This window comes from Natator depressus, chromosome 12 (genome assembly GCF_965152275.1).
Source record: "Natator depressus isolate rNatDep1 chromosome 12, rNatDep2.hap1, whole genome shotgun sequence".
Classification (NCBI taxonomy): Eukaryota; Metazoa; Chordata; order Testudines; family Cheloniidae; genus Natator; species Natator depressus.
Genome location: NC_134245.1, coordinates 24488896 through 24504214, shown reverse-complemented (window position 1 = coordinate 24504214; position 15319 = coordinate 24488896). Strand labels below are relative to the sequence as shown.

At 39.2% G+C, this 15319-nt stretch overlaps 1 protein-coding gene across 1 annotated transcript in view; it reads left to right on the top strand.

The window, feature by feature from the left end:
• The window catches only part of PEPD (peptidase D), a 227580-nt gene that overhangs the window by 38237 nt on the left and 174024 nt on the right, over positions 1-15319 (top strand). The window contains exons 5-6 of the mRNA XM_074969165.1: positions 3811-3858; positions 5291-5352. Coding sequence (XP_074825266.1) covers positions 3811-3858; positions 5291-5352 — 110 coding nt within the window. The remainder of the gene's footprint in view (positions 1-3810; positions 3859-5290; positions 5353-15319) is intronic.

Below are 15319 nucleotides of genomic sequence, written 5' to 3'. Positions count from 1 at the left end.
TGTTCCACTAAAAGTTATCTTCATTTCCTAATTAATTAGTCCTACCTCCAGTTCCTAAATAATGACATTTGTTTTATAAACTTTTCTAAAACTCTTAAAAATATTATGCTGCCATTTTGTTGGATTGTACATTGAGACCAATTTAGAGACACTTTTTAATATGCTCTGTATTTAATAAAAAGGTTAATTTAATAAAAATGATTCTGAAGGGTTCTGGGGACCTGTGAGGAAAAGACAGACAAATTGCCTGACAATGGGTTAGCAATGCCAATGCTTAACCAGTAAACATAAACTTTCCTCTTTATCCCTATTTCATAAAATGTATTAAATTTTCATGAGCTGCTTGAATGTAAAATATTTTAATTTTTCATTTAATTATTTATTCAAATATTATTTTGTCTCTTGTATTCATGTATTTTTAAATATGGGTATTAATTGCACACTTAAGTTTCTCTTTGTATAGTTGTTTTTGAGTAGATGTTACGTTTTTGTGCACCTGGCTAGTTTTGTTTTTTTTTTTCAGTAGGAAAGCTCAGCAGGATTATGGCAGCATGTTTGCCATACTCTGTGGTGAGTCTTACGGAGAGCAGCTTAAAAAGGAAGATCTTGCTATTTCTGTCCCCTGCAGGATGCTAAGCTGACTTGTCAGACCCAAAATCTGATTTTTACCAGCTGTGGAGATCGTTTCATTTCATCTTCACATTGAAATTATCTCTAAACTGTGGTTGTGCTAGTGTATTTCCTTAACTGTGAGTTGAGGAAGCTGTAAAGAGATTGCTGCTTGACGCATTTGGATTGGAATCCTAGTTTCTTGTTATCAGACTTGATGTGTTAGAATACAGAAGTACAGAATACAGAAGCCAAGGCGAGCAATTGCAAGTAGGAACACATGCTTCTTTATAAAGAATCACATTTATTGACATTTTGTGTGCAGTCTCCTATCAACAAATGTCATTATCATGTATCTTTATATTCTGTCTCAGTGCTTAAAATTTTATCCAGGAAGGAATGTGGATCTCTTTAATTTGGGACAATTTGTAAGCCCATATATCGACATTTTTCTCTTTGGAGTATCCCAGCTTAAGTCATAAACCAATGAAGTTTTGCAGTCTTGTATTTCTCTGCAATATGAACCTGTCTGTATTTGACAAAAGCATATTGCCAAGTAATAAGTTAGCAAAGTCAGAATGGCCTGTAGGAACTCCGTGACAATACATTGTATATACATTAAATAAACACCATTCAAGAACACTTTAGCTTTTTAACTTCTATGCTTAGAAAGGAAAAGGGGCTTGTATGAAAATTGTCCAGTGCTTTCAAAGGTGAGCGCTCTCATTATTCATTTATTTAGTCAGTCAGTCAGTATGTACATATTTTGAGACATTCCTGGATTGTGCAAGCAGTCTTTCATTTTTCAAAGGCTTTGGATACAGCGCTTGCCCGTTCTACTAGGAACATACACTTCCCCAATGTCAAGGCACTAGGGGCCTGATTTGCAAAGGTAAACACCTAACTTGCTTAGGCATTTCTGTAAATCCCACTAGGTGCCTTACTCTCATTGGGTGCCTCTGTAAATTCCACTAGACCTGTAAATACCTTTGTAAAATGACTCTAGACAGTGGCATTGGAACAATTTTTATAGTGGGGATGCTGAAAGCCAATGAACAAAACTGTAAATTCTGTATATATGATGGAAACCACTTCAAGCCAGGGGGTGCTGCCCCACACCCAGCACCCTTAGTTCCAATACCCCTGACCCTAGAAGTCTAACACCTTGGTTATCCACTGTATTACCATCTTTGACTTGAATTCATCGGGTGACCATGTGTGCCAGATTCTTCAATGATGGATACTGCTGGAAAGTGTGTAATAGTCACAGTATCTCATGAAGGTTAGAAAATACAAAAGATCTATAAAAGACATTGCAGTATTGATATGTAATGTACTTGTGACTATGCCTTTAGTTCTTTACTTCATGTGGTGTGTGTTATTGGAGCAAACTGGTAACAAGTTGATGCTAATTTGGTGAAATATCTTTGTCCTAGTTATGTGGTTCATTTATTGGATCAATAAATTCATATCTCAGCACCCACATCTGTGCAGCCATATTAAAAGTATACCTGTCTGTGACCCCAATGTTTTCTTCTCAAAGAGATGGTAGGGTAAGAATTGACTTTAATATAAAGTATCTACTCCTCTCCATTTATTTATTTGTAATATAGTTACAACCAAAAGACAAAGCATTTTAAATACCAATCGGAGTATGAGAGTGGGAAATCCAGAATCTTTCAGAATCTATCCCTTGTAACTTTAGTTGAATTCATACTGATTTTAAACAGAAGTACAAATAGTGACTAAAAATGTCTCAAGTGTGGTTTAATGGGACTGCTAGACTAATTCAAATCTGTGGTGATACCATTGTAGTGAGATGACATTGTTATACTTTTTCTTCTCCCAAAAGACCAGGCAGACTAGTGAGATGGCTGATAAATATTGTGTGTTTTTCATTCCCTCTTAAACAGTCAGGAAACCAGGCTTATTGAGAAATGTTAACCACAGTGTGAAACAAACCAAGGGCATTTAACTGTGACTGTTCTTATAAAACCAGTAGAACCCCAGTGATGTCTAGTCTTGGGAAATGTGGCTGTTGAGTTGACATAAGCTATTCTGCGATAGAAGGCAAACTATGAAAATAACAATACTGTGGTTTACTTCAATTTCTTGTGGCATACAAATGGAACAAGTTGAAGAGTGTAAGCTTTTAATCACACCCAGTTGAAATAAAAGACCTACTGTAGCCTCAATTTATAAATGTGTCAAAGATGCTGAAGGAAGTTGGGATATTGTAGAGAAGTTTTTAATCAAGAAAAGATGACTCAGTGAGAATAACTGTAAATATTCAGCACACGATAGTGTAATAACATTAATGCATACTGTGTTTTTATATGTAGTAGCACAAATCTCTTCCTGCTATAATTCCTGATTTCCATGTCCTATTATGTGGGTCTTCATGGAAAAAACCCTTCTTAGCTCTCGCACATTTCCTCTGCAAATAATGGCTGTAGATTTAATCTTGCAATGCACTTGTTGCATGTGTCTTAAAAGGACACCAAATTAAAAACCACCCTTCTGTCTGAATGTTTTTTTAATGACTCTTGTAACAAGTGACATAAGATTACTGAATCTGAAAGAGATCAAAGAAATATTTTTCTCTTTTCCAGTTTGTTTACTTTGTGCACTTGATAGCACTTTGTATATAGTGAGTATCACTGTTTCCTCCGTCAGCTACTTAGTCCATTTTCCCTGCCTGCATGGGTCTTTCACACAGCAACATGGGTGGGGGATGGAAGAAAAACTTATTTTAAATCACAAAAAGTGACAAATCCACTAAATTTGTCAGGCTTCGGGGAGGTGTAGGTCCTGAAACTACTTTATCATTTTTGTCGATTAGATTTTTAATTTATGTTTGTTTGTTTAATTGATATAAAATCAATTTTGGATGTGACATATTATAAGTCAGATGAGGTTAGTCATGCTACTTTGGCTGTGTTCTGGTGTTTAACCTTTTTATTGTATTTCTTTTACAGCAAAAGGTTTTATTGATTCATACTTTTCACCAGTTGTATTGCTGCCTTTGCCTAACAAGCAGAATGTATGAAGTGACTTCTTTTAGCACACTTGAAATGTTAGTACGTTTCTAAGATTGCCACATATAACATTGACAAGAAGCAAATTGTCCATAATAAAATAGTGATATATGATGTGGATAGGAAAAAAAAATGTACTATAACTGCAATCCTGTTCTTTTAGATAACCAGTGTCTTGGCTCAAAAGAAACCCTCAGTACTTCTTACCTTGGTAAGTCATATTTGTTGTTCCTGGAGAATACTTATCCTGTTGCTCTTCAGTAAACAGATGAATTAATCAGAGGTGTCTGCTCATTATGCATCCTCTTTGTCCCTTCTCCAGCCCAGAGAATAATGTCACCATCCTCCAGTTTGAGGTCAGCCATCTTCGTATAGTTGACTAGCCTTTCTCCTCTCTCCTCACATTCAGTCAGTGAGTTGCTAAATCCTGTCCCTTCTTCCCTGTGCCCTACTACCAAAACTCTTATCCATGTTCTGGTAGTTTCACACTTAATTTACAGGAAACTCACTTGACACCCACATTGTTTCCCTCCAGTCCATTCTAAATGCTGCGAAATCACATCCTGCTTTCCCATTGTTCTGACCATGTCACCTGCATATTTGAGTCCTCCCACTGGCACTTAGAGGAATTGGAGTACTGCCCTTCTGTATGATGAGGTAGGGGCTCAGGGCAGTTTTCCTTCAGTAGTATGAGAGTGGGATCAAGTTACTATCTAGATCCCACTTTAGATTACAACATAACATTCACACGACTCCAGGGTGGGAGGGTAAAGTTACAGTGCTCTTCACCCCTCAGCCACTTCTTCCCAGGGTGAAGTGTGATGGTGATTTGAGCTGTCCTTTCCTCTTCTTCAGATTTCCATTATCCTGTGCATGTGTCTGTCATTATTTGTCTATTTTTATGGAGGTTGAGCAACTCCCTGTCTACTGGGTCTGTTTCCCTCAAAACTTCCTACTTCTCTGAGCTGCTTTCTCTCCCTGAGCTCCGGAGGAATGCTGATCCAGAGAACATTCTTTGCTTAGTTCAGCAGAATTCCTGCACTTGTGCCTCTTCTCCACTGGTTTTGTTCCAAGCACAGAAAGGCAGTGCTGCTCCAGATGATTCCTCACAAACCGAGAGACGTCAGCAGTGCTATGTAGCAGCCAGAATGGTGTCTTTCATGCTTCTTGTGTGAATGGCAAGCTGTAGAGGACAGGCACTCCAAGTTATGGAACAAGAGTTGCCAAGGCAGTGTGGAATTACTTCTTTCCAAGGAAGTGTGTTTTAAAAATTCCTAATACAGTTCTTATTCTACTCCCACCCATTACTGTCTTGTTTACGGGAGGCACCTTTTTTGCCCTCTGCTTCCCACCAAGAAAATTGTCACCAAGCTATTTTAGAAAAGAGAAGGTTAGCCCTGCTAAGATCCTAGGCAGCACGTGTCAACTTGAGTTCCATCTGTCTCTTCAGAAATGAATAACTGTGTGTCTAAATGTGACTGTGTAACCTTGTTTTTACCTCTTACTGATTTTATGCAATCGTTCAAATTATATTTACAAGTAAGCTTTCTAAAAGACCTTATGTAATGGATTCTGTCAATGAATTTATTTTAAAATTTTTGTCTTTAGCACACAATGATAGTTCTTTTCATCTTCCCCTCCAGCGTGGTGTTAATACTGATAGTGGAAACATCTCAAGGGAAGCTTCATTTGAAGGAATCAGCCAGTAAGTGACTATTGAGGTGGTTTTTATACATTAATTAAATTGTTGGATAATTATTAATAATGTTATACTGGTTTTATATTTCAAATTAAATGACCATGTTTTTTGCTCATGACAAATTATAAAATGTTAATACATAAACAAGAGATTCTATGAGCTACCCTTCATTGAAATCTAGAGATTTGATTTGCACTTCTAATGACTTAAGGGTGTGTCTACACAGAAATTAGCCATCCATGGCTGGCCTTTGCCAGCTGACTCAGGCCCTTGGGCTATGGGGCTGTTTCATTGCTAGGTTGATTTCTGGGCTCGGGCTGGAGCCTGAGCTTTGGACCCTTGGGCTCCAGCCCAAGCCCAGAAGTCTACCCAGCAATGAAACAGCCCCGCAGCCCAAGCCCTGCGAGCCTGAGTTCGCTGGCACAGGTGAGCCATGTGTGTCTAGTTCCTGTGTAGACAAATACTTAGTTTTCCATTTATTTGGTTGTTTGGAAATCTCTCAATCTGTGTTAGCAACAGCAGAGATATATACATATGTTTCTTTTTATATTACTTGTACATTAAAGAAAAAACACTTAAATTCCTTGGCAGTGAATATTTGGATTTTACAATATGTGAAAAACAAACTTCAAATAACTTCTACTGTATGGCTACCATACGTTATCCTCTTATGTACAATACTTTGTCTGCTAAGGATTCTGGAATGTCCACTCTTCTAAAAAGACACTGTGTAATATTTCTGCATAGAAGTGACCTTTTGAGGGCAATCCATACACTTTCAGATTTAATTCCTTTAAAAAAAGTTTGCTGCCAATGAAAAAGTGCTCCTAGATACAATTGTGTGAAATGGTAGTGAGCAAGGATAACAATTGCTTATTTCCTAGAGCAATCCTACATGATATATCATAGACTTATGCTATAATATGAAGAAGATGGTCAGAATTTTTAATCAAATGCAATAGTCTGCTATAAACTGTGATATCCTGAGATTTGATCGTCATCCATTTGGCTGAAAAATGGGGAGGGGTGGTGAACACTGTCTGGAAGCCTATTAAAATTAATGCTGTCTCAGAGATAATGAGTGGGTGGCCTTTTTATGATCCCTGACTCTAAGTCAGCCTGTTGTATTTTCCTCCATTCACCTTTGTGTCCACAGCAGATAACACTGTTACAGAGATGATAATACTGCATAGAATTTGTGGCTGTTGCCTGTAATTCTAGACACTCATTTTGCCAGGTCACATGGGATAACCTCTCCTCTGTGTCAAATAATGAGATTTGGAATCTGATTGCTTAATTACTTTTGTTCTCTTCTATAACCTGACTGAAAACTTAACTAGTCTGTCACAATTAAGGACACTGGAAAAATGGGCACCAAAAATTAAAGATTCTGTAGCTTTCAGAATCTGTGGAAAAAAAATGTAGAATATGACACTATTTTTGAGACTTTCTGATCTTTCAGTTGTTACACCAGTATTCTGTTCTGATGTGTCCATCTCCTATTGCTTTCTTAGGCATCTTTGCCCCAAATTATCACAGTACAACCGAAAAAAAAGGTGCTGCTCTTCTGTCCACTTCCTTGAAATTTTAATCTGAAAACCTATTTGGAGATCATGTTTATTTTAAATAACTTCTAGATCTTTTGTGTGGGAAACTATAAAATGTAACGTATGTAATATATACAAATATTTCTTTTATGTGACCTGTATTCCTCTATAGATTAATTCAAATAAATGTTATAGTAGCTGTGATGTAACATGGTGGTCCAAATTGGGTTGTGACAGCTAAAGTTGGGGGAGTGATTTTTTTTTTTCCCCCTTCCAAAACTCATGAAGCTTACACCAAAATAGACAGGAGGTGTGGAGTGACATCTCTACTAAATGTTCCATACATCATTTACGTTGGAGGCATTCCGCATGTAAAGATGCATCTATCTCCCTTTTTTTAGAAATATGTCACATTTAAGATACTGGATGGAAAAAAAAATACCAACAGTGCTTGTGTCTTAAACTGTGAAACAGCCAGCTAAAAGAGCCGTGTCTCTTCTCTTACATGCCTATAAATCTATAAAGTAGCTGCACAATTTCTTAACCGTTAGGAGTATGGCTCTTTTATTGTTGAAGTACTCTAGACCTGAACTTCAGTATATTACTTTTTATAACTGTTTCTTCAGTCCGCTCACAAATTTCTGAAGAAAGCAATTACAGTAGTAATTTTGGCCTTGTCTCTTGTTTTAATCCTATACAAGTTCCTTCCTGTTAGAACTGTTGGAAATTTTCCGATAGAATGCTTTTCCATCAGAACAGACCAGTTAGTTGAAAGTGAACAATTCATGGAAATTTCGCTTTTGTTGAATCTTCAGATGAAAGCCACCCATTGGAAGCCTGCCTGGTTTCCTGCCAGTTCACTTGCCTGGTTCTTAGGCAGCCTGCCATGGTTCTGGGGCAGCTCCACCATGCAGACTGCCCCAGAACTCAGAATCCCAGAGCTTGCAGATTCCTGGACCAGCTGGCTCCTTGGGCTGCCTGATTTCCTGCAGCCTGCGGAACCAGCTAGTCTGGGAGCCTGGCAGATTTGGGGGTTCTCAGTGTCTAGTTACCCAGCTCCTCAGAAGGAAGCCTGGAAATCCTGGGGACAATCAGTGTTTCTAGGCTCCCTGCTGCAGACCTGGAAGTCCTAGGACAGGCAACTAACATCTGTAGCTGCAGGGCAGTCCCACCATGTGGACTGCTAGAGGGTCAAGGGATCCCAGGGTTTCCAGATTTCTGGGGCAGCTGGTTCTCCGAACTGCCTGATTCCTGCAGCCTACCAAGCCACCTCCCCTGAGACTCAGGAAGCCCAGAGAATCCGCTGCCCTGGGAGCCTGGCAGCTCTATGTCTAGTCTCCCAGTTCCACAGCAGGGATCCTGGAAGGCCTGAGAGCCCCAACTCAGAGGGGTTCCAGGGGTCCATGGCAGCAGGGCAGCTGGCCCTGGAGTCTGGAAGCCTTGGGTTTTCTGGGCCCAGGGGATTTTCGTGAGAGGGCTGCCCTAGAGCTGTAGACCCTGGAAGTCCAGGCATCTGCTGACTGAAATTGATATGATTCTTATCAATGTTACAGATGCCCACCACAGAATAGCAACTGTGAGTGAAACTGACAAGAATCATACCCGTTTCAGCCAGCAGCTACTGGAGTCCTAGGGACTCTATTTCATTTTGGAAAACACTGTATGTAGATGTTTTAGAAACACCCATTTTACAGATTTCCATTTTGCTGGAAAATTTGAAATACAATATCTTTTAATTGCAAATTGGAACAAAACCAAACATTAAAATGCTGAAATTTCCCACAGTGAGGAAATTCTGAGTTTTGACCAACTCTACTTCCTGGGCATTAGGCCTGTAATAGTATAAACTAAGTGCTATAAACTATCATAACTCTCTTCCAAATTTGGTGATTTAGCAGAATATGTTCTTTAGCTTACCACTGCAGTTCTGTGTTAAATAGCTTCACAGGTATCTTCTGTAAACTTAGTAAATCTGCATGATGGTAGACCCAGATAAAGTGTTTTCAGCTCATTTGTTAACTACATAAAAGGTAAAACAGCATGGAGGGTTCCTTTAAGAAAACCTGCAGATATGACCTGCTGTCTTACTACACTACATACAAATCAATATATTAATTTAAAAAGCACCCTAGATTTTAATCAGTTATAATTAGGATGTATTGTAGGTCATCGGATAATATAACAGGAGGTTCTAATTCCTTACCATACTATCTTTCTTGCTATACCAATACAATTATTTGTAGATGCCAGTAGTCTTATAAATATATACCCTGTCCCAAAATAATAGTAATATAAAAACTGGTAGAGAGTGGAGAAAGCTGTTGCAACACTCATTTCTCTTTTATCTTAACTCTCCAAACAGTGACTCCTTGAGAATTTCCCTAACACATTCTATATGTATCTTGTCTTGTTCCTTATTAACTCCATTTATTTATTTTGGCTGTATAAGCTATATACACTAAACGCCTCGTATGTTTTCAGTTTTCTCCATGACACGTTTTATTTTATTTTTTTATATGTGCTCATGGTTAACACGCAAGGTGTCGGGTTTTTCATCTGTTATACTTCAGAGTTAGGTTTGGAAAGTTCACACATTCTTCACAGAAAGCAAATGGCAGGGACTACATTTTTACCAATCCTCAAACTAGCTTCTGACAGTCTTGTTTTCTAAACTGCATGTGTGTAAAAATACATGTCCACTTGCTGTTGCCTAACTTGGGTGTGTAAATCCTACATTTACATATGTAAATGGAATATTGGGCATGCATTTGCTTGTATGCAGGTTAGAAAACAATTTGCCCCAACCTCCCCTCCCCCAATAAAATAAAGTGAGGGTTTGCTCATGCAGATAATATACATGCAATCTTGTGAGCACAAAATTAAGCTCCTTCCAATTTTTTCCCGTCAAAACAGAATACATACTTGGGGTACTGTCTTCTAGAATTAATAACATTATGAAGAAGTGTTACCAGATTTGCCCGTTACTTTGGGATACTCTCATTTGTTAGGGTTACTCTTCTGGGGTGGGGGTTTCTGTAATTCTATCAATGTACTGCTTGTATCACTTGTGTTTTCATACGGAGCGCTACCTCTCCCTTCTGCAAGTTCCCTCCCAATGGAGCTATCCTGCAGGACCTAGGTTCCACCGGGCTGGGATCCTCCAGCCCCAGAATCAGATGAACATACACATGTATAAACAGAGCACATCTGAGCAGACGGGGTCAATCAGCACTCCCAAGCTGACCCCTTATATGTCCCTGGACTCAGCAGGCTGGGTCGAGCAGCACCTCCAAGCTGCCACCCTCCTGTGCCACGGGCACTGCATCAGAATAGAGTACGCCTGAGCAGGCTGGGTCGAGCAGTACTTCAGGCTGCCATCCTCCTATGCCACAGGTTCAGCACATCCCTAGCCCCACTTTCATGGTACAATTGTTCTGGTAGTAACCCACTTGATGAACAAACCCCACAGGATTTTTGGATGCTACTGGGATCTTTAGCTTAGGTAAGAGGAGCATTGCTGCAGAGCAAATGGGGAAGCCAAAACATGAAAGGGAGGGAGGGAAGCAACCAGCTTAATCACAAAAGTTATTTATTGCCAGGTAATAACCACACAAGGAGAGCCAAACAAACAAAACAGTTACAATATTAAATCTAGCTTAAATTTGATTACAAAAGTCAGGTTTAGAAAACTACACCCGATCACACAAGTCAGGGTTAGAAAGGTATACCTAGAGTAGAAAGAAAAACAGAGAGAGAGTTGGGTTCTCACCACACTGTGAAGCTTGAATCGGTTGGGGTTCCCAGGTGATGGTGGAAACTGAGGGTCTGGAGTGCTGTAGACAGGCAGGGCCCCCAGCACGATCAGTCAGGAGAAGTAGTAGTCCCAGTGGAACTGATACAGATTTGGATCCAGGCATCAGAACGCTTACTTGAGCGTGGGTAGGTTTTTTTTGTAGGGAAACAACAGTGGTTCAAGGGAGAACACTAGATTTGTTTATGGGTAAACTGCTGGCTCAAGGGTATACCAGAGTTGTTTTGTTCAGACAATAGGAACTGATCATTCCTGGCTATGGGCAGTGTTCCTTCGTGGGAGCTGACAATGCAATTTTGGATACCAATAAAGGATTTATGATGAAAATTGGTCTGATAACTACTGAACTGGGTGTGTGCAGGCATGGGTTCATTAACATCTGGAGCAGAGATCCCCCATCATGCAATGCTTCCCTGCTTTTCTGGTCCCAGAGTTCAGTGCAGTTCTTGCCTTGGAATCTCTGTTCTCCATTCTGTATGCTAATGGAGATGACTCCCTGTCCCATCTCCGATGCAAATGAGGCTAGGGGAGTTGCCTTAATCCTGTCACCCTTGTCCGGACGGGTTTAGGTGTGTCTCACACTGCCTTTTCATTGCTTTTTGTAAGTCTTCTGATCGGTTTTGGTTCAAGCAGAGGCTGCGGCGGGTCTTTGTGAGTCAGACAGGCTTGATACTGCACCCTGGTTCCCTGAGAACACAGGGCTGACAGGTCACAGAAGGTCTCTTATGAATACTTTGTTTCTGTGTATAATCAAAATCTTGTTGCTATGCTAAGTTACTTCAGGCCTGCTCTAATCCAGAGGCCAAAATAAGCAAACTTTCTACTAGAGCTGATCTTGTACTGTATGTTCTCCAAGAGTATGTGGACTCTGTACAATTAGGTGGAGTGATGTGTCTGAGATAGGAACTAGAGACCTCTCTATATATGTATAATTTAAAAAGTCTTAGACCTCAAGGCAATTCTTCCCAGGAATACCATACCCAGGCTGTTTTGAAGCAATAGGATTCCTTATCTGTCTGAGGTAATGAAAGGTTGCTTTCTGTTGCAGTGTGTATAACTGTGTGGAGTTGCTACTACTGAGTAGTGCTCCAGAAACATTCCATTACTAGTCTATATTGAAGTAGGAATCTACCCCATTTGGCGTATGGCTTGTATCCTTTTACTCTTTGCATAGTGTGTGTCCTGGGGCACTCAAGGGGTCTAAATAATTGTTTATCACTGCCTTCCCTGCTTATGGTAATTACATCCCCGGTTTACTTCCATAGGACAACATCTGTACCTTTTCAGGAGAGACTTCTAGCTATTTGGTAGGCAGCTCTCTCTGTTTGAGAACTCCGATTAAACTCCTTCTTCTACAACCATAGGCACAAAGATACTTTTTTTATTGCTTCTGACAGATGTGAGTAATGCTTTTCAGACTCTCTCCCTCATTCCTCCCCACCCCATATAAAAGATTATTCACTGATTTTTGTTGAATATGCTGGAGATTTACTGCATCTCGCCTCTTTTGACAGATTTCATGCCCTCAGCTCTTAAACCACTTGGCATTGTACTTTTTCCCTTTATCTCCCTAATTTGTAGTTGTATCTTCTCAAGAGACTGTCAGTTCTGTCCATACAAGTTGCTTAATTTCTTTGACCACAATAGACAGTCTTGCTATTAAGTGCTGCTAACTAATTGAACTGTGGGGAAAACGAGCTTCCAAATGAAATCTGCTCTATTTGTAATTTCTTGTAACTGTAAAAAATATTTCTGTGCATTACTTTGATTTCTTTTGTAATAAACTTGAAACGCCTTTAATTTTTTACCCAAGTTCTTATTTCTCCAACTCTTTGCTTTATTAAAATGCTTGCCTATATGTTTACATGAATTGTGATGTCTTTAAATATGACTCGAGCTGGACTGTTTGACAGAACCTATACTCTCCCTCACATAAATAGTATGCAGTCTTTTTAGCTCTTGCTATTCATAGGTTATCTAGACTTTCTGGGCTATTTATGAAGATGTATGTTGTTCCCATATTCTTGATTGTCTCAATATTTTAGAGACCTGGTGAAGATGAATTTGCTTTTCAGGACCCCTTCTTGTTTTACTTAGTTCCATTTGTCTGTTGTCTTCCATGTTTGCTGTGCTCCAGTGTGTTTTTGCTATGGATAATATTAGAAATAATATCACTTCGTAAAGCAGTTAAATCTTGCTCTCTATTTTCAGGATGTTCATCTGCTCCTGACAGAAGCTGCCTCTTACTTGTCCTAATAATGTTTCTTCCTTGCATCACTTTTTCAACGTTTGGAATGTCTCCTTGAACATTAATTATCTTAGCTATTTTATTAATTTCCCGCTTCAGAGCAATTACCTTGTCTCCATTTTGATCCCTGGGTTATTTCTACGTTGGCCGAAAGGCCAACCTTAGATTGCCTTTGTCCTGCCACTGATGAGCAAGTTCACTTTTATGTATCTGCAGAAATGAGCCTCTAATAATGATTCACATTACCATTTCCTATAGTATAGCCATCACTTGTTCTCCTGTTTAACTTCAGACTGTACATTTTGAAGAACTAAAAAGCAGTTGGTATGTTAGCTGCAACTTGTAAAAGTACAGAATTGTTTGTCTTTGTAAATGTTTCTGTTCACTAATGAATACTCATGTGCGGTATCATAGGGAGAAAAGTGTTTTTTAAATTGTTTACAGTAGGAGACTGCTTAGGAAACCTGGTTCCTGTTCATGCTTCCGAAACTTACTTGATCTTCAACCTTGGACAGGTAACATAGCCTCTGCCTGTTTTCCCATCTGTAAAATAGGCACAGTGATTTACCTGCCTCACATGACTGTAATGAAACATAATGCTTGTAAAATGCTTTCTTATCTTGAGTATAAGCACTATAAAATAATACAGTTCAAACATCAGATTATATTCATACAAACTACAGTACTGTGATTTAACTTAAAAAGGCATTGAATTAATCTTTTTTACTTACAAGACATATTGAAGTGTGATTTTTTTTTTTCAAAATTGTTTGATGTAAGAGATTCAGACATCTCCTTAAAAATTGTTGGAATGTTTGGTGCTTTCAGAATATCACCTGTTGGTCTGACAGAGCAAGACTGACCTTTAGATTACTCTGCAAGGTTCCTCTCTCTGATGCAGGCCTAGTACATTTTCAGGAAGGGTTTGACATTTCATAATAGAGGGAGGGAGATTTGGTCTTGTGTCTTTAATTGATACGCTGACAAGTGTAAGATTTCTATAGTTTTTTTTTTATTATACATGTATGAAGAGTTTCTGATCAGCGTATTTTGTAAGCAGGAAAAGCATTTACAGTGGCTGCTTATTCAGGATACATAGACTGACTTTTTGGAAATGCATGAAATTGCCATGTTTATTAAAGAACTGGGCACAAAATTAATTCTGTTTGAACATGCAGTTAAATATAATATATCTTAGCTGTGTTGATTAATTGGGGATATTAACACATGTTACAGATTGTATAGCCATAGCAAAATGTCAGTTTTCCTTCTCCCTCCAGTCCATGTGTCAGATTTTCCAAGTGTTGTCAATTTGCAAATTGCAGTGAGATTTAAAATTGGATTGGTTTATATGATCCTCTTAGCAGAAGGACAGCCGGGGGTTCATTTTTTTAGAGTATAATTGTTTGCTATCAAGTATAATCTAAACTTTTTAGAAGAATAAACTGGAATATTTATGTAATACTTTATATAAAATAATTTTGCTTCTCTGCTATTTGTGCATCCATATTAATGACTACATGTTCTTCCCCTTAGGGAAGTACCTTTACAGTGTAGTTTGTTCAGCTCCCTTATTGCTAATTAAAGTGAAGTATAATTTGAGTAATTAGTACAGGCGCCCTTGCAGTCATAAGTAGGGATAGCCTGCAGCCGTATTGCTTGTGTTGTGAGCCTGTCAGCATTAACAAAGGATTAAGCCAGGTCAGTTCTTAGCTGATAGATTTCCAAGGATGAACTGTGTAGAATAGATGGTGCTGTTCCCTATGATTGAGCCAATTCCCCACCATTGTGTTCTAAGCTGCTATCCTGTACCTATCATTGTGGTATCTGCAACGCTATCTTTCAGGTCATGTCTACACTTAAAACGCTGCAGCTGTGTTGTAGCACTTTAATGAAGATGCTCTACGCCGATGGGAGAGAGCTCTCTCGTTGGCGTAGTTAATCTGCCTCCTCCAGAGGCGATAGCTATGTTGGTGGGATAAGCTCTCTTGCCACCATAGCGCTGTCTACATGGGGATGGGGGAGATAGGGGAAATAAGGGGGGATGGTTTGGTTGATATAACTACTGTTGCTCAGGAGTGTGGATTTTTCACACCCCTGAGTGACGTAGTTATACCAATATAGGTCTGTAGTGTAGACCAGACCTCAGATGAGAGATAAAACTGAAGTCCTGACTGTGACCTCTGGTCCCTTATTCATGCCATTCCTCTGTTTTCTGGCTTTTCCCACGTGCCTGCTGACCACAGCTGGTATTTAGGTGCCATATCTTAGGCAGTTGCCTCAACGTAATGCTCTGGAATAGGTCCTCTTCTCTACAAAGGTAGTGACTCCTACAAATCTATTTAGTGACTCATCTGCCTCTGGCTT